General features: G+C 59.5%; 7 protein-coding genes across 7 annotated transcripts; 5 read left to right on the top strand and 2 right to left on the bottom strand.

The window, feature by feature from the left end:
• Positions 1 to 740: 740 nt before the first annotated feature.
• On the top strand, positions 741 to 2,372 carry J7T54_007448 (uncharacterized protein; the record flags this gene model as incomplete). Its single annotated transcript, XM_051509356.1, has 2 exons — positions 741 to 1,145; positions 1,197 to 2,372. The coding sequence occupies 2 exons, from the start codon at positions 741 to 743 to the stop codon at positions 2,370 to 2,372; spliced, it is 1,581 nt and encodes a 526-aa protein (XP_051359651.1).
• Positions 2,373 to 2,612: 240 nt separating this feature from the next.
• J7T54_007449 (uncharacterized protein) lies at positions 2,613 to 3,467 on the bottom strand (the record flags this gene model as incomplete). The annotated part of the gene is made up of 1 exon (XM_051509357.1): positions 2,613 to 3,467. The coding sequence occupies one exon, from the start codon at positions 3,465 to 3,467 to the stop codon at positions 2,613 to 2,615; it is 855 nt and encodes a 284-aa protein (XP_051359652.1).
• A 768-nt stretch (positions 3,468 to 4,235) lies between these two features.
• Positions 4,236 to 6,212, top strand: J7T54_007450 (ARS-binding protein-like protein; the record flags this gene model as incomplete). The annotated part of the gene is made up of 1 exon (XM_051509358.1): positions 4,236 to 6,212. One exon carries the CDS (start codon positions 4,236 to 4,238, stop codon positions 6,210 to 6,212), a length of 1,977 nt encoding a protein of 658 aa, XP_051359653.1.
• A 1,470-nt stretch (positions 6,213 to 7,682) lies between these two features.
• On the top strand, positions 7,683 to 9,677 carry J7T54_007451 (Polyol transporter-like protein; the record flags this gene model as incomplete). Its single annotated transcript, XM_051509361.1, has 1 exon — positions 7,683 to 9,677. One exon carries the CDS (start codon positions 7,683 to 7,685, stop codon positions 9,675 to 9,677), a length of 1,995 nt encoding a protein of 664 aa, XP_051359654.1.
• A 1,850-nt stretch (positions 9,678 to 11,527) lies between these two features.
• J7T54_007452 (putative MscS family protein-like protein) lies at positions 11,528 to 14,179 on the top strand (the record flags this gene model as incomplete). Its single annotated transcript, XM_051509362.1, has 1 exon — positions 11,528 to 14,179. One exon carries the CDS (start codon positions 11,528 to 11,530, stop codon positions 14,177 to 14,179), a length of 2,652 nt encoding a protein of 883 aa, XP_051359655.1.
• A 310-nt stretch (positions 14,180 to 14,489) lies between these two features.
• Positions 14,490 to 15,635, bottom strand: J7T54_007453 (dienelactone hydrolase family protein; the record flags this gene model as incomplete). Its single annotated transcript, XM_051509363.1, has 6 exons — positions 14,490 to 14,918; positions 14,975 to 15,100; positions 15,164 to 15,315; positions 15,372 to 15,412; positions 15,470 to 15,512; positions 15,572 to 15,635. 6 exons carry the CDS (start codon positions 15,633 to 15,635, stop codon positions 14,490 to 14,492), a joined length of 855 nt encoding a protein of 284 aa, XP_051359656.1.
• A 604-nt stretch (positions 15,636 to 16,239) lies between these two features.
• J7T54_007454 (uncharacterized protein) lies at positions 16,240 to 18,906 on the top strand (the record flags this gene model as incomplete). The annotated part of the gene is made up of 3 exons (XM_051509364.1): positions 16,240 to 16,319; positions 16,369 to 18,557; positions 18,608 to 18,906. The coding sequence occupies 3 exons, from the start codon at positions 16,240 to 16,242 to the stop codon at positions 18,904 to 18,906; spliced, it is 2,568 nt and encodes an 855-aa protein (XP_051359657.1).
• Between the last annotated feature and the right edge of the window lie 2 nt (positions 18,907 to 18,908).

The following is an 18,908-nucleotide window of genomic DNA, read 5'->3' on the forward strand; positions in this document are numbered from 1 at the left end:
CTATATCAAGTACTCTATCGAACATTCTGCTGAGCCACGAGATTCCATGTTGCATGCCCCTACTCGTCTTTGACCAGAGCCATCACAAAACCGTTGAAGGCTGGTGTAGGTAGCATAGGGTGACAAGCCACGATGGGCACAAGTGTCGCCTTGACTCTGTCGTCTCTCCCAATATGCGTCAAGATGGAATCCACACCCGGTTTCACCTCGCCGTTCTTAAACATGGAAGCCACCACGTCGTCAAAGAAAATACACCCTCCAGGACGGGTCAGTTTGACAGCCCAGTCGAAGTGCTCCAAATGGCCGAGTAGCCACCAAGTGTATCGATCTCGAGCACCGACTTGGCGCCCGTAAGTTGAGTGAGGATCGATAGATGCTGGCCAGCCATGGGCATGACGCTAATGGGTGGGAGGCCTTTGGCGGTTTAGTTGGCGAGAGTTTGTTCCAACTTGGGGTTGGGTGCAAGTAGTGAGGGTGTTGGCTAGGCCAAGCTTCTTGGCCTGGCCATGGATGACTTATTGCTTGCCCTGCCAGCCGCCTCGGCGGGCGCACTGACCCGGCGCTAGCCAACTCCAGTCCAATCCTCCCACCAGCGACACTGGTGGTGAGCCAGAACCAGCCTCGACTTGCACGATTTGCTTGCTTCGCTTGTCGGCTTCATTTGCAATTGTGCGAGCTTCATATTTTCTCTGAGCAAAGCCTCCATTTACCGCACCTGTTCGCCTTGTCTGACCACCGCAATGGCTGCGCCCGAGACGGCCATGGCGTTGGCAACCGCAGGTCGACGTTCACCACCACCGCCCTCATCCGCCCTTTCGAAACGAGACCGCAAGCGCCAGCAGCTGATGGACCGTCTCGCTGCGACGGATGAGCAGTTTCAGCGCGAGAAGAACCTCACGTACCGTGACCAGCTCCAGCGCATCCAACTTGACATCAACCTCGTCCAGAGCTTCGACCCCTACGCCCCGAACGCCCTCGATGTCATTGGGGGCGCCCAGAGTGAGCATGACCAAGTGCAAAGGGAGCAGGCGCATGACGAAGGAGCACGGAGTCTGCTGGACATGGCCGGCATCAAGTTCCACACCTTTATGACCGAGATGGAGGACTTGATTGAGAAACGGGACTTTCAACTCACACGATCAAAGGTACGCCACACACGACAGGCGACTGCCCACCACGTCCACTGACAAGACTAGAATGAATACGATCGCAAAGTCCAAGAATATAAGAGCGTCCGCGACTACAAAATCGAGACCGCCAAGCGTGAGCATCGAGCCTTGACAGGCACACTCCGCGACCGCCTCATCAACACCCTCACACAAAAGAAGAATCGGCTGAGCCGCGAGAAGGAGGTCCTGGAGATTAACGACTCGAACGCTCTCCTCCTGAACCCCAACCAATTCAGCATCACGAACCCAGCGAGCCCCGGCGGCACCCACGGCAAGAGAAACACCCGCCTGCGCAAGGACGTGGAGGACCTGAACATGTTCTCTGACAAGAAGCGAAAGCGCAATGCCGGCGATGATGACGGCTCCCCGGCGCCGACACGACGAGCGCTCGATGCCAACAATACGACACCCCTGTGGCAGTCGGAGAAGGCGCGCGTGGCGGCCAAGCAGAACGGACCTCTCTACAGCATCGACAAGCTATTCACAGACAAGGAGCTGTCCATGCACTACAACACCGCCGCTGTCGCTGCCCACCAATACATCCTACGCTCACGCGTCCACGGGAACGGTGCCTCACCAGACGAGAGTGATTCGGGTACTGGGGACGCCGAGAATGGCGAGCAGGACAACGAGTCGGCAGCCGCACCCACAATGGAGCGGCAAGTCTCGCATGCGACGAGGAGTACACGGGGCGCGGCGAACCAGAACTTCCTCGACGATAGGATCCTCGGGATTGAGGGCATCGCCAACCTGGATGTGGCGAATCTGGACCTGATCCACGCGCAGGAGCCACCCAAGATGCCGCCGCCGGTCCCGCAGCAATATCTCAAGCCGTACCCACGATCGGCGGACCAGAACTTCCCCGTTCCCCTGTCCCAGGAAGACGTGCAGTCTGATCTGGCCATCATCGACTGCATGAAGCGCTACGACATGCAGAACAACAAGCCAGGCGCGGTCCTCGACGGTGCCAACGGCGTCCGCAAGATCCTGGAGGCTGTGGCCACGCCCTACCGGAATGGTCGCTACGTCGCATTCACGCGCGCGCCGAGGGACGACGCCGAGACATTCCGGGATGGACTCGGGCTGCGGGAGCAGGCCAGTCCGATGCCGCATGGTGCGGCCCCCATGAGCCGCCAGAGCAGCCTAGGCGGAGTGGCTATGAGCCGTTCGGGCAGCACGCGCGGCCGGGGACGTAGGGCGTGAGCGCTGGCCGGCGTACTGTATTGACCTTTTTTGGGCATGATGGAGGGCGTTTTGGTGGTTCGGGAATGCGTTGCATGAAGCGATGCTGGCGGGCTTTACGTCGCCATGGGCTTTTGATGATTTTCCGCGGGATTCTTTTGTCACTTCAAGGCACTACTGCACAACAGCACTATAGTAGTCATGATATCATTACGCTCGTACGCTCATTATCAAATCGATCAGTCTCCTTTCCACGTTTCTTCAAGGCCCAAAGACCAATGCTCTCACCTCGATGCTTTCCCTACCCTCAGCGTCCTCCCTGGTCCTGGGGTCCACGAATGCCGAGTGTGGCACTCTACCCCCAATCGTACTGCCCGCCTTCAGGCTTTCGCTATCAAAGCACTCGAGCAGGATCCTCTCATCACCCGTCATGCCACTGAGATAGTACCACTCCTGCTCCGGGTTGTGCTGGATGGCAGCCGTCTCGCCCGTGTAGCCATCAGGGTACCTGTGCTCAATGGGGATCACATCTCGCTCGTCAAGGGTGGCGCTGGACGCGAAGCCGAGGGGAAAACTCTCGACGGGCGTCTTGTTGAGCGGCCGCCAGACGTTGACGATGCGGTACCGGCCCTGGAGCAGACGGTCAGCCTCCTCGGGCGCGTAGTAGCGTCGCACGCGCTTCTCGACGGACGACGCTGTCTGGTCAATGTGGACTCTAGTGACGGGGTGGCGCGACGAGGTTGGGTCTGCGCGGCGGATGGTGTGGTCAAACAGATAGACCTCGTGGGCGCCTTTGACCTGGTCCAGGAGCAGCTTCTCGACCTCGGGGTAGTAGTTGGCCTTGATGCTCTCGTCGTGGACAAACTTTGCCTCCGCGCTGGGCGGTTGCGATGACAGGATGGCAAAGGCGTCCTTGTCGAGCGAAAAGTCGGCCTCGCGGCCGCGCGCGTCATTGATGAGGACCTGCTTGACGGCGTCCGAGTAGTTGCGCTCTGGTTGGCCGGCGGCTGGCTCGACGTTGTTGTAGGGTTTCTCGGCGGCGTTGGCGGGTGGCGCGTAGAAGTTGAGGGAGGCGGTGACGGGGCCGCGGGAAATAGTAGAGGAGCCCACTGCCATGCTGGTGTCGAGGTTCTTGATATTGGTGCAAGTGGTCTGGTGTGGTGTTTTCGGTGTGAAAGTGACCTGATGTCATGACCATTTGGGAGCAGGACGCTCGCCTTTATACCACGCGGTGTAACCCATTATCGTATCCGTAGCTCGCCATAATGCTCATCATAGGTTTGAAATCAACCGACTGAGTTAGTCATTGTGGCAACGTCCATTGGAGACGGACGCTCGGTGTGGCACGCAGCAGGAGATGGGCTCTTCAGCAGGTGAGCACGTCATTTGCCGTGTGGCGTCGAAGATGCTGTTTGAAATCAATGGCGCAGGGGATGGATTAGTCAAGACGGGCTAATGTGACTGATTATGTTACCATTATTGAGTGGCACCTGTATCCCGTCCGTTCGGATACCTGTAGGAAATATTCGGGAATGGCAGCACGTCTTTTGTCTGTCTGCATAGGTAGGTAGGTACCCAAGTGCAAGTCGTTGAAGCCTCGGTCCATGTCTGGGGATGTGACTCGCACTGTACCTTGCGGGGACATTCCTCGCCAGCCGCACAGTGCACGCACGGAGGCTGCGCACATTTTGCCCACGAGTTCTCCGTAAGCTGCCTAATTATGACGCTTCACACTCAACTCGCATCGGCGCCCACCGCGACCCCCAGACACCGGATCTCCGTGGACGTTGCTCCCGCGTATAGGTCAGCGCCTCCGGGTGGCACACGGTTCATTTCCCCGTCAAGGGCTTCGCGATAGGTCGCAGGGACTGGAGCCCGTCCCCCATGAGGCGCCTTGCAGCTGCCTCGCCCAAGAGGCCCACCAGCCCGCCCACCGCCGCCATGTCACTGCCAACCCGCGACGTGACCCCGGAGACACTCGAGGAGGCCTATGTTGCCTTTATTTTCTATTGCAACCCGGCTGTGCCCCGACACTACGACAGCACGCCCCTGAGGGAAGCCTTTCGGGCGACGCCCAAGCACCTGGGCAAGGTGTTTGACGTATGGACCATCTTCCAGCTCGTCCGGCGGTTCTACGCCAAGGACATCAAGACGTGGACGGAGCTCATCATCACGCTGGGCGTGGAGCCGCCGGACCTGGCCAAGGAGGAGAGCTCGCAAAAGGTCACGCAGTACGGTGTCCGCCTCAAAAAGTGGATGAACTCGCTGCGCGTCAAGAGCTTCTTTGAGTACCTCATGGGGACGCCCAATGACTACTGGACCAACATCCCAAGCACCATTGGCGGCGAGCCCCGCGATGGCGTGGCTGTGGAGGATGACATGGCGCTGCGTGCGCTGCTGCCTCATCTCAGACCGAGGCGTGGACGGAAGAGGCCGAGCGAGAGGGAGCTGGACACGCCTGTCTCTGCCAGGCCGAGACTGTCGCCCGCTTCCGGGATGGAGCCGACCAGCGGCACCTTGACGCCGTGGCCTCGTTCGGAAGAGAACGACATGGGACCCGACCAGGTGCACTCGGCTCACCCGGCCACCACGGGCCCCAGCGAAGAGGCGCGCGGCGCATACGCGCATTGGCCGGCATCCGCCGCGACGCCCACGGCCCGCCATGGGTTCTGGGACGAGACGTCGACGCCGACGTCGGGTCCACGGCAGAGGCGCGGCCCGAAGAATGTATCGTCAGCATGGAGATTGGGTCCGGAAGACAATGGGAAGGCGCGAGGCAGGCCGCCCGTCAACCGCACGCCGGTCGAGGACAGTCCTTTCGCCTACAGGTCGTGGCAGCCACCGCCAGCACACATGGCTGCGGACGCGCAACCCCACACCCCGCCCGTCATGGGGCGAGATATAGCTCCCGGTCCTGCCACGGACCATCCAGGTGCTGCGCAGGTGCCCCTCAGCGACAGGGCATGCTCGGAGAGCCAGAGACCGCAGAGGCCGAGCATCTCGCTCCAGGTGCCGGAACGATCTGGCGGCAATGTGCGCCTCGCTACGCCGCCACCTCCACCTCTTGCTCCACATCCCCCGGGCGTGGTGGTCAGTGAGCACCCCGAGATGCGGCGGACTGCTGTGCACGAGCCCGTTGGCGAGAGAGCGTACGACATGGGACACGGCACGGCGCAGGCCAACGGGCATGTCCCCGTGCCGAATCGCTCGAGCGGCTGGCGCGACTACGCGAAGCAGGCCACGGACCAGTACGAGAGCGCGGACGATCTGGGCAGCTCCGGGCTGCCGGTCGGGTCGACGGTCGAGCACTACTTTTTCGAGAAGACGGAGGAGCGGACCAACGTGGACACGCTCATCAACTTCTTCATGCGGACGACGCAGGACGGGCAGTGGTTCGACTGCGACGGGCATCCGACCGAGGCGGCGTCCATGGACGAGTCGGCGGCGATTGTCAACGCGTTCCTGCAGGGCATGTTCAAGACGGCGACGAGCTCGCAGGCGTTCCTGATCAACCTGGGCGCGCTGGCCGGTGCGCGGACGCTCATGACGACGCAGCCCAAGTACTACCGCCTGCCGGACGGGGATGGGTGCCACAACTACCGGTTCGAGTGGGAGTACAGCTTTGCGCACGTCAAGGGCCACTTTAGCATGACGCAGGTGGTGCCGTGGGACATGTGGAAGAAGCCGCCGCCGCCGCCGCCGCCGCTGCCACAGGGGCCGCCGCCGGGACTGAAGGTGTCTGCTTCCGACCCGGGTGGGCGAGGCGATGGAGGGCCGGGCCTGTCTGCGGAGGAGTGGAAGAAGAAGTACGAGGTGTTGCTCGGCGAGATTGGGCGCGGGAGAAGGAGCTGGCGCTTCTGAGGGGGCGAGTCATGTCGAGTCTTCGCGAGGATTTGTCCGAGTAGCTGTGTGAGTATGTATGTTTGGGGTTGTGGCGTTTCTGTTCTGGGGTCTGGGTTCTGGGTTCTGTGTTCTGGGTCTAGGATCATGGTATAAGGAATGGTAATGTGTATAGGCACGTACATGCTTTGTTATCATATTGTCATCTAGGTTGGGGGGATGCTTCGAATACGACACATTCTTCTGGAAGCCTGCCGCAGTCGGACACATGTGATGGTGATGGGTTGGGCGATCCGACCCACCTCAAGCACGACGGCACCACTGCCGCCATCCAAGTCAAGTGGTGTGTGTAGTGCATTGCGGGTGGCTTGTAGATGCAGCCACACGCTGAGAGACGCATACATACCGAAGCACCATCTACACCATCTGGGCCCAGCCAGCTCTGTTGGCGACTCGATGGGCGTCACAGGGTCCAGATCCAGCAACGGGGAGTGATGCTCCTGGAATGAAAATGAGCCACATCCTGTTGTCGCGATCGGGGCTAACGGACGGGTTCCATGACCGGAAGTACTGGCATGTGTGGCAGTCAACGTGGTCGTCGTCGATGACGGGCGGACGGATGGATGGACGGACTGGACGGGAGAAGAGGTCTCGAGGTGGCGGTGGCGTCGCCCGGATCTCGCCAAGCAGATGATGGTGCGTTCATAGCAGTAATTGTTAGCAGGCCGCTCGGTCTGGCTGGGATGTCCAGTCTCTCTCTCTCTCTCTCTCTCTCTCCCTCTCTGTCAATGTCACTGTCACTGTGATGATAACGACTGGAGCTAGTCTAGGCTGCAGCCTTGAGCCTGTGGGGGAGGGGAGTGTGTTGGCTGTCGACGCGAGCCGGGCGTCCGTGAGCAGAACACAAACAAGGCAGACAACTCATTCGATTGCTCATCTAACACTCAACTCACACTTTGCATTCCTCCGAACCAACATTCACCAGGCTGCTGCCGCTGCGCATCCGTACACGTGCCCACGCATCGTATCCCTTGGACCCTGGACGACCCCGGATTCCAGAGTCGCATTCGGCGTCCCCCTCCTCTCCACCTCCGCAATCTTTTAGACTCTACCAGGCAGCAACCAACGATCGGCCCTATCGGCGCAGACTCACATCGAGAAGCCATCAGGCTACAAGCCACGGCGCGACCCTCCCAATTCATCGAAACACTTGGTCGACTTGCTGCTCCCTTGTCTCTGGGGCACAAGCAAGCATCGGCGAAGAGCCTGGGCGTGAGGGAGGAGAAGAAGAAGCAGAAGAAGCAGAAGCAGACGAAGACGAAGACGAAAACGAAAAAGAAGAAGAAGAACAAGTGAACCCCACCCTGGCCTGGCCTGGCTGGGTCCGCCGGTTGAACTGCATGACTGGCCCTGCACCACCATCCATTATCGCATTCAACCTCACCCCAGGTCTCGCAAACCTACGCCTCTTTCGCATGACTGGCCTCGGTCATGTCGCAGTCCTCTGCGGACAGTGTCGAGCAGGTCGAGGCTGTCAACGCCCGGCCCAGGAACACGGCCCGTCGCGCACCACCATGCCCTGAACCAGGCCGTCGCTCCGAGGACAGGCAGGTCAACCTAAACGACAACTACGAGGCGCGCATCCAGAACCCCCTCGCCAGCCTACCGCGCCACACGCTCCTCCGCGCCGTCGACGACTTTTGCACCGACAAGGGCCTCGAGCAACACCGTCTCCTCATCCGCAAGGGAGCCCTGGTCGCGCGCGACCCCACAGGGTACGAGGACATCACCGGGCTCGAGGCGCTGGACCAGACCGAGATTGACGCCCTGCGCGACGAGGTGCTGCACAAGTGGCGTGTCACGCCCGTCCTGCTCCTGACCATTGTCACCTGCTCCATCGGCGCCGTCGTCCAGGGCTGGGACCAGACGGGCTCCAACGGCGCGACCATCAAGTTCCCCCAGGTCTACGGCATCGACGGGGAGAATATCCGCGACAAGATGCTCGTCGGGCTGGTGAACGCGGCACCCTACATCGGCACGGCCTTTGTCGGGTGCTGGCTCTCCGACCCCATCAACGACCTGGTGGGACGCCGGGGCACCATCTTCTTCTCCGCCATGTTCTGCCTGTGGCCCGTGCTCGGGAGCGCGTTCTGCAACTCCTGGCCGCAGCTCCTGGCCTGTCGCCTGCTCCTGGGCTTCGGCATGGGGTCCAAGGCGTCGACCATCCCTCTGCTGGCGGCCGAGACGGCGCCCGCGCCGATCCGCGGTGCCATCGTCATGGGCTGGCAGCTGTGGACGGCCTTTGGCATCCTGCTCGGGACCATTGCCAACCTGGCCGTGTCCAACATTGGGCCGGAGCCGTGGCGGTTCCAGCTCGGCTCCGCCATCATCCCCGCCATCCCGCTGAGCATCCTCATCTACTTCTGCCCCGAGTCGCCTCGCTGGTACATGAAGAAGGGCAAGTATCGAGAGGCCATGGCCTCGCTGCTCCGCCTGCGCACCAACGCCGTCCAGGCCGGCCGCGACCTGTACTACATCCACGTCCAGCTCGAGCTCGAGCACCAGTACAGCATCAAGCGCGGCAGCTGGAACTACGCCGCCAAGTTCATGGAGCTCTTCACCATCCCCCGCGTGCGCCGCGCCACGCTCGCCTCCTTCACCGTCATGATCGCCCAGCAAATGTGCGGCATCAACATCATCGCCTTTTACTCGACCACCCTGTTCCGCAACGCCGGCGCGGGCGACTTTGAGGCCCTGCTGGCATCCCTCGGCTTCGGCCTCGTCAACTTCATCTTCGCCTTCCCCGCCATCTGGGCGATTGACACGTTCGGGCGACGCTCGCTGCTGCTCTTCACCTTTCCGCACATGGCGTGGACCTTGTTCGCGGCCGGGCTGTGCACCCTCATCCCCGGCAGGGATGGGCTGCACCTGGCCATGGTCGCCCTGTTCATCTACCTGTTTGCGGCCTTTTACTCACCAGGCGAGGGCCCGATCGCATTCGCCTACTCGGCCGAGGTGCACCCGCTCTCGCATCGCGAGATTGGCATGGCGTGGTCGGTGGCGACCTGCCTGGGCTGGGCGGCCGTGGTCTCGATCACGTTCCCGCTCATGCTCGCGCAGATTGGCACCATGGGCCTCTTCTTCTTCTACGCCGGGTTCAACGTGGTCGCGCTCGTCATGATCTTTCTGTTCCTGCCCGAGTCGAAGCAGCGCACGCTGGAGGAGCTCGACTACATCTTCGCGGTGCCGACGCGGGTCTTTATGAAGTACCAGGTCACCAAGACGCTGCCGTTCTGGTTCAAGCGATGGATCCTCCTGCGCAAGGACGTGTCCCTGGAGCCGCTGTACCGGCTCGACACGAGCATGCCGCTCGAGGTGGAGATGGCGGATGCGCTGCACGAGAATGACAAGGCCATGGCTGAGATCAAGGACATGGTGGGCCATGTGCAGAGCCATCCCCGCGGTACTGGGGCGGTGAGCCGGTAGTCATGGAAGAGTGGCTCGCGAATCGAGATACTCCTTGCACGATAATTCTACATGATAATCTGTACATATCCGTACATGACAGAGCTTCAGGCGCACGCGCATCAACAGTGACGCAAATCGAGTCGATGGGCAGCACGATACTTGGCATCTACTCCACAGGGTTCGGATCGCACGCGATCAATCTCAGGGGGGAGGGATCAAATGTGGAATAGTCGGGATCTCACTTATGGAGAATTGATCACCGTCACACATTCATTCTCCGTCGTACACGTACGTACCTCGAAAGTCTCCCGACTGGAGCTGCTGCGCGCCTACGTCACGGACGCCGGGGCATTGAATGGTGGCGTCGGCGCTAGCGCAGCTAAGGAAGCAAGTGGTGGGAGACGTGGAAAAGGGGTCGAAAGAACTTTTCGTGCGTCGCGTCCAGAGGTGCGAGTCGTGGTAGAGGAAAAAGAAAGGCTCGTTGTGATTGATTAAAGATCCATACCTTATAATTACAACATGTACATACGCATGACCGCGAATCTGGGCATCTTTGATATGCATCATGTGCAGGGATGTTGGGTGACTGATCGCTCGCATCTCTGGGCGATCTGATCTCGAAGCTTGAGAGTGATTGGGTTTGTATCCGCAACGCACGTACGGACGGACAGACAAGACTGGAGTTTCTCGTGCCCACTGTTCCGGGCAACGCCATCGTCCTCTGCTCCAGGACATTTCGTTGCCAAGCCTCGTTCGTTCGCTCGCTCGCTCGCTCGTTCTGTCGTGGCCTGTCTCTCGTTCCAAGACCGGTTCGAGCCTTTGCGCCGCCCATTATGAAACGACCTGGAGGCGTGCGTCCTTCTTCGCTTGACGGGACGCTCCTGAGAGGGCGACGCAGGGGATGACGGGCCATTCTTAGCGCCATCCATCCGCTAAAAGAAGTGCCAGCCTGCCTAGAGCGGCCACTGGCACTGCAGGCAGTTAGCTGCGCGGGACCCCTGAGCGCCTTCCGCCTGTCCAGTCCCACTCAGGCCACCCAATTAGTACGGAAAAGTCCCATCACCTCAGGCTCTCACCAACCACGACCCTCGACGCTGCACCTCGAGATCCATCCCCCCCTTGACCCTACTTAGTACATACGGCTCTAGCCTCCCCGATACGAAGAGAATTCCAGCTGCTGGCGCGCGCGCGCCCATCATCGACCTCGTCTCGGCCTCCTTGCCGCTGCTCCTGCTCCTGCTCCTTCTCCTCGAGGTAAAACGGACGCGTGTTTCTCCTGGAGACGAAACAGTCCCGCCGCCTTCACGTATATCCGTGCCAACCCTCGTTCTTGGATTGTCACGGTCATTCTACTCCTCGTCCTCGTCATTCATTCCTCTCCGCGGTCCTTCAAATTTGCACCTCAAAAACATATCTCCCCCCCCCCTGACTCCGGACCCCGGATCTCAATCCGTTCCGCCTTGGCTCAGTTGATCATTCACACCTGCACTCAGCACTCAACGAACAGCCATCTTACCCCCGTTACGACCGCATGAATCGTCTTACGTAGACGCAGACCCTCCAGCAGCCCCAGTTCGCACACCACTGATACCACCATCACCATCGCTCATTGATCGGCATTGGCGCCCAGCTTCAGCTCGGACAGCTTGGGTAGCGTGTGCATCACCGCATTCACTAGAAGGCTCCCCGACGCTAATCAACGACAACTCTCGCCCCGCATACGGTCCACCTCGTTCCCAATCGCGGCCTCGGGCAGTTAAATCTGTGGTGCGGGATCCATACGTGAACTGGGTCACTGTTCTGTTCTTGTCCGGTGCGAACGCAGAGGGCGTCGACCTCCCTTCCACACCAATCGTCCTCGTCTCGCCATGGGCATACCCGGCAGACAACACTCCCTCACATCACGCACATCTGGCTTTGCCAAACTCCCCGACGGAGCCAGTCGTTTTCAGCAGGACGGCAACATGAGTGGCCCAGACGACGGCATTCCTCTGGCCACGGTCAAGAGCCATGCCTCGACCGGCGCACGCCGAGCGGACATGGCCATCACCTCGAGCCTGGACTCGACGCAGTTTGAAAAGGACAAGCAGAACGAACACTCGCACAACCCCTTCCAGCGCCACAGGGGCCGTCGCCAGAAGAAGGACGACGCCATTGGCCGGAGCAACACGGGTGACACCGTCGGAAGTGGCCCCAAGCTGAACTTCATGGGTCGACTGTACAACAAGATTATCGGATTCTCTGTGGTCAACCGCTATCTCGTCTACATCATCCCCGTTGGCATCATACTCGCCATACCCATCATTGTCCTCGCTTTCACCGGTCACCAAAATGATATCCCCGTGGGCAACACTGGCCGGGGGGACGACCTCACCATCGGGCCTCCCCTCTTCCGGCTTCTGCTCTGGATTGAGATCACCTGGCTCACTGTCTGGGCCGCCAAGCTCGTCGCCTGGTTCATCCCTAAGCTCTTCATGTTCTTTTCCGGCATCGTCAGCGCTGGTACACGCAAGTACGCCACCGTGCTCGAGAACCTGTCTCTCCCCCTCTCGTTGTTCTTCTGGGCGCTGGCGTCCTGGCTCACCTTCAGGAACCTCTTTGGCAAGTCATACAACAGCGGCGTGAACTGGGTCAGGACTCTGGAGACGATACAGAGCGCCCTCTTCTGCTCCTCGGCTGTCTTCCTCGGCGAGAAGTTCATCGTCCAGATGATTGGCGTCACGTATCACCAACGCTCCTTCGCCAACCGCATCAAGGACTCGAAGCGAGAGATACATCTTCTTGGCCTCCTGTACGACGCCTCTCGCACGCTCTTCCCCATGTACTGCCCCGAGTTCGCCGAGGAGGACCATGTCATCAACGACAGTATCGAGTTGAAATTCGGCGGTGGCAAGCACAGCCGCTCCAAGTCGGGTACCGTGACGCCCATGAGACTGCTCGGCGAGGCGGGGCGCATTGGTGGCAAGGTGACCTCGGCTTTTGGAAACATTGCCTCTGAGATTTCCGGCAAGCAAGTCTTCAACCCCAACTCTGCACACTCAATCGTCCTCGAGGCGTTGGAGAAGTTGCGCTCTTCTGATGCCCTGGCACGCCGCATCTGGATGTCTTTTGTCGTCGAGGGCAAGGATTCTCTCTACTTTGAGGATGTCGTCGAGGTGCTGGGCCCTGCCCACCGCGCGGAGGCTGAGGAGGCGTTTGCGGCCATTGACGGCGACGGCAATGGTGACATTAGTCTCGATGAGATGGTCCGCAAAGTTGTCGAGACTGGCAAGGAACGCAAGGCCATTGCCGAGGGCATGAAGGACATTGGCCAAGCTCTCGGTGCTTTTGACAAGGTGCTCCTGTTCGTGGTGCTGCTCATCGTCATCTTCATCTTCCTGGCCTTCTTCCAGAGCAGCTTCGTCACTGTTATTGCCTCGGCTGGCACGACGCTGCTGTCACTCTCGTTCATCTTCGCGGTCACTGCCCAGGAATTCCTCGGTTCCTGCATCTTCCTCTTCGTCAAGCATCCATACGACGTGGGCGATCGTGTCCTCATCTCGGACAAGGAGCTCATTGTCGAGCGCATCTCCCTGCTGTACTCGGTCTTCACCCGCACCGAGACCCAGCAAGTCTCACAGATCCCCAACATTGTCCTCAACACGTACTGGGTCGACAACATCTCCCGCAGCAAGTCCATGTACGAGAGTTTCACCGTTGACGTATCGTTCGACACGAGCTTCGAGGACGTTGAGCTTCTCCGCCAGGAAATGGAGAACTTTGTACGCGACCCTGAGAACTCCCGCGACTTCCAGCCAGACTTCACCATTGGCATCGGCAGTATCGGCAACCTTGACAAGCTCACCCTCGAAATCTCCATCCTGCACAAGTCCAACTGGCACAACGCCATGGTCCGCGCCAGCCGCCGTTCGAAGTTCATGTGTGCCCTGGCCCTTGCCATGAAGAAGGTGCCCATTAACGGCCCAGGTGGCGGCGGCGATGCTCTCGGCGGCCCTGCCAACCCCGCATACTCGGTGGCCGTGACGGACGACTGGGCCTCCAAGGCTCGCGACGATTCGGCCAAGTCCAAGGCGGAGGCCCGTCTCGTACCACCCCCATCCAACGCCGCCGAGGCCGAGGAGAAGGAAGAGGCCGCCATCTCGGGCATCGCAGAGCGTCCGCCCGTGCGTGAGATGGCCGGTAGCGGCCATTGGGACGATTCGAAGCTCGGCGGCAGTATCGCTCGAGAAGCCTCCCAGCGTGACCGCGACATCAACGCGTTGCGCAACGACATGCTGAAGAGGCACAGCACACGCGGCCGGCGCAAGGCTGGCGAGAGCATCCCGTCGCTAGCGGGCAGCAACCAGGGCGTCACCTCGCCCATCTCGCCGGGGCACAGTCGTCGGGAGCTCTTTGACGAGGAGTCCCAGATTGACACGCGCCGATCGTTCGCCAGCCAAAGATCACCGCAGCGTGAGACGCACGTACCGCAGCCGAACGTTCCGCAGCCGCGAGGGCCGCCTCCTGCAGGGCAGCGCTAGAAAAAAAAGAAGTGTGAAGTTTTGAGGCTTCGGTGTGCGTACATGCTTTTCCATGCATGGGTTGCGAAGGAGCATTTATGTCAACATTAAAACCTGATTTTTTTGTTTATAGAAATTGGCATAGTATCATCTCCGCGCTGCGGCGCGTCGAGTCCGGGTTGGTTTAGGTATAGCAATACGTCGCATATCACGATATGTAGATTTGAAATAGACAGGTGTGATGCGTCCTTGATGGACTCTACGCCGGTATATTGGAGACTTCCTGAAATTATTATCTTTTGTCTTTTACTGCTCGGTTCTTATGGCAAACCTAGCACACGTGCTCCGGCGCAGTAACAGCTCCATCTCTAGGGCCAAGGTCGGTCTTGAGAGTCCGTGTGAAGAGCTCGAGGAGCACCTCAAAGCATACCTTGGTAATAGCCGGATCGTAGCGGCCTTTGCTCAGCTCATCCCTGATAAAAGCGTGCTGTGCATGGGCAAATTCGTAAAAACTGAAGCACGCCTTGGCCTCGCGCAGCTTGGAGCGGATGAGGTCCCGTCCTGCGTCGGGCACGTGAGTGTCCTTGATGCCAAAGATCATGGCCACCTCGGCGTGCTGCAGCTTCTCGAGATGGTCCAGGGTGTGTGCGCTGCCGGCGGGGGGCTCTGGAGAGGAATTGGCGGCCTCATGGGGACCGAGAGAGCGGGAGTGGATGTCTGTGGCAAAGTACGCCACGCACGCTGTTATGCGGGAGTCGAACTGGCGCGTGTGAGACTTGGGTGTGTACAACGTGCTGGATAAGGGAGAGGACATACTGTAGCACGTAGCGCAAGGTGGCCGCCCAGGCACATACCCGTTGACCCGACGAGGCCAGTGCACGTGGGCAGCGACAGGAGGTAGTCGACGGTGCTTGTGACATCAGCATCGTACGACTCGAGTGTCTGTGTACGTTAGAGGCCATGCCTTTGAGGATCCGAAGATATAAGGGGGATGGAGAACCCGACCTTTTGCGCCTTGTACGCGTTGCCTTTATCCGTATCGGCGGCGTCGTAGGCCAGGGGCTCGGGGCCCGTGAAGTCATGGTAGGAAGAAGGGGCGGCAACGATGTAGCCTTGTCCCGCGATCTGGCGGGCAAAGCGGGCGACGGGGCCGGTCACTATGTGTGTGAGGACCGTGTAAGGGAGTGTTGGACATAGGGGCTGCCTGAAGTACCTTGATAGATCTCGCTGAAAACGCAGACACCGGGAAACTTGCTGCATGTGCACCTTAGCCAAGTTGATCTTCACTGTATCGAAGCAAGGGAAGCTCACGCCTTTGGATAGCCTGGAATTGTTGGGTGAAAGACAAAGATGCCTGGCAAGGGGGATCAGTAACCTGTACGGTACATCGGTATCTTCTGGATAAGACCTCACGCATAGACTGTTCGGTGCCATTGACGGTGACAGGCACGTCGACGTGGGTCTCTTTGATGAGCATTTTGGATTGCGTGACTACTCTAGGGAGGGTTATTGAATGAGAGCAGCAGAGCAAGCAGTCGGATGAGGTGAGTTGTACGGCTGTGCTTTTAACATGATGAACCCCTCCTGCTGTAGTTCATGGACTGGACCCTTGATGGCCAGCTTGGCCGCCCCTCTATTGGACGTGGGGTTCACGAGAAGGAACGACTGTTTGCGTGAGGAGCACAGTGTGCACAAGTCATGCACATATGCATTATTGGCATACCTACATGTACGTGTACGGACGCACCACGATGACGTCTCGGCGCGGAACATGTGCTAAACCGAGGGACGGGTGGGGGCAAGCTCCCTTCTCCGCCACAGCTTGGCCCGTGGACTTGATGGCATGCAGCTGGGCCACCTGCCCACATCATATGAGCGAATGTATGGTAGGCAGGCAAAACGATCATTCACCTTCAAAGGAAACTGTCAACCGTATCTGTTCTCCTGGACAAATCCCATGCGACGGGGCTTTGAGTCTGTATTTGCAAACTACCTTTCCAATCGACACATGCGACCAATTCTACGGAACCCGCCCGCGCCCCTCCTGAACTAAACAACTGGCCACAACGATGAACGGCCACATGGCTGGTGTCGGCGAGGCGCCGTCCGCCGACAGCTTTGAGCATGGCGTCCAGATTATTGACGGCGACAAGGAGTTCAAGTTGGTCTGAACGACAGGGAAATCGTAAAACATTGCTGACTGTATGCAGCGCCAACATGAACGAGTACCTGCAAGTGGAACGTGTCGCGGAAGCCGGCTTCAACTACCACATCATCTCCGTCTTCGGCTCCCAATCGACCGGCAAATCGACGCTGCTCAACAACTTGTTTGGTACCGAATTCTCCGTCATGTCGGAGACGGCGCGCCAGCAGACGACCAAGGGTATCTGGATGTCCAAGAACAAGCGCACCGAGAGCGCGGGCACGAAGATGGCGGACAACATCCTGGTGATGGATGTCGAGGGTACCGACGGCCGCGAGCGTGGCGAGGACCAGGATTTTGAGAGGAAGAGCGCGCTCTTTGCGCTCGCGACGAGCGAGGTCCTGCTGGTGAACATTTGGGAGCACCAGGTCGGGTTGTACCAGGGCGCCAACATGGGACTGCTCAAGACCGTGTTCGAGGTCAACCTGCAGCTGTTCCTCAAGGACAAGAAGTCGACGCCTCGATCACTGCTCTTCTTCGTGATCCGCGACCACCTCGGTACCACACCGCTGGCCAATCTGAGAAACACGCTGATCCAGGACCTTACGAAAATATGGAGCTCCATCTCGAAGCCCCAAGGCCTCGAAAACTCCAGGATCGAGGATTACTTTGACTTTGGCTTCGCGGCACTGCCCCACAAGATTCTCCAGGGAGATAAATTCGTTAGCGAGGTGGCCACGTTGGGCTCGCGGTTCACCACGGGCCACCGTGGCAAGTCTGGCAACAAGGATGACGACGAACTCCAAGGCGGCGTGTTCTTGCCCGAGTACCATCGCCGAATTCCCGCTGACGGTTTCTCCATGTACGCCGAAGGTATCTGGGATCAGATTGTGAACAACAAGGATCTCGATCTCCCTACGCAACAGGAACTGCTGGCGCAATTCCGGTGCGACGAAATCGCGCGTGAGGTGCTCATCTCATTCGACGTTGTCATCACGCCACTTGAGGAGAAACAGGCCGAAGCGACAAGGTTTGGCAAACCCACGGTCCTGCCCGATCTCGGTGCGACCGGCAGCAAGGCACGCACCGAGGTGCTCAAGTCGTTCGAGTCGCAGGCGAGTCGGTACCACAAGGGCGTGTTCACGCGCAAAAGACAAGAGTTGGAGAGCAAGGTCGACACGCGCATGAAGGCGCTGTACCAGGGCCAGCTCTCCGCGGCGCACAAGGCGGGCGTCGTGGCGTTCAGCGAGGCGGTGAGCAACAAGGTCAAGGCCGGGCAAAAGGCCGGCGGGGGCTACGAGTTTGCCGAGATTGTAGCTAGCGAGAAGAAGAAGACGCTGGACATTTTCAAGGTCGAGGCGCAGAGCCTAGCTATGCAGGGCGTGCCGTGGACCAACTTCAAGACGCAGTACATGTTGTTTGAGCAGGAGCTGGACGAGGTCAGCGGCAAGCTGCGAAAGGAGGAAATGCGCCGCTTGGCCACGCGCGTCGAACGGTGGGTCAAGTCTCGTCTCGGCGAGGCGATTGGCCTCGAGTTCAACAAGCTTGGCTCCGGTAGGGCTGGGACCGGCGCACCCGAGGAGGGCGAGAGGCCGGCGACGGAGAAGGACCTGTGGGACCGCATCTGGCAGGTCTTCACGGGCATCGTCAAGGAGGCCGAGGTCCGTTTCGCCGAACGTGCCAAGAGCTTCGATGCCAGTGACGAAGAGGTCGATGTAGGCATGTGGCGCTTGAGGCGCAAGAGTTGGGTCGCCCTGCGCGAGAAGGTGGATGAAGAAGTCATGGAGGGCAATATCCTGATGAAGCTGCGGGAGAACTTTGAGGATAAATTCCGCTACGACGAAGCTGGCGTGCCCAGGATATGGCGCCCCACCGACGACATTGAGGGCATCTACACAAAAGCAAGAGAGTCGACGCTCAAGCTGATCCCTCTGCTATCAAGATTCAGACTCGCATCGACCTATGCGCCGCCCGATCTGGTCAGCTTCATTGGGACCCAGCCAGGCGGCGTGGAGGCTGGCGACGAGGAGGATCTGCCCCCGATCGGCGGCGTCGATGAAGACGAGGGCAAGAGTCTCGAGGAGGAGACGACGGTGCTCAGCGAGAGCAAGCGACAGGACCTCGTTGTCCGCTTCAAGAAGACAGCCGACGGCGTCTTTGTCGAGGCCAAGCGCGGTGCGCTCGGTGGCGTCACGCAAGTACCGTGGTATTTCTATGGCCTGCTGCTCGCGCTTGGATGGAACGAATTGTTTGCGGGTACGTGGAGTGCCGGCCCTACCTTGATCCTCTTTGCTAACAAACGACAGTCCTCAAGAACCCCTTCCTCTTCTTGCTACTCATTCTCATGATTGGTGGCCTGTACGTCTCGTACTCTCTCAATCTGCTCGGACCCATGATGCACATGGGCAATGCGGCTTTCACCCAGGGGCTCGACATTGGCAAGGAGCGTCTGCGCGAGTTCATCATGAACCAGGAGATGGCCCGCCAGGCCGTCGGCGTGCCAGCCAAGAGCGGCAACAGCACCGAGGACATTGGCATGGATGATCTGGACACAAAGGGCAAGAAGAAGGTTGACGACTCGGCACATGGCGATGACGACATTTGAGT

The sequence above is a fragment of the Emericellopsis cladophorae genome (genome assembly GCF_022114955.1).
Source record: "Emericellopsis cladophorae strain MUM 19.33 chromosome Unknown NODE_59_length_126458_cov_121_923675, whole genome shotgun sequence".
In the NCBI taxonomy this organism is placed as follows: Eukaryota; Fungi; Ascomycota; class Sordariomycetes; order Hypocreales; family Bionectriaceae; genus Emericellopsis; species Emericellopsis cladophorae.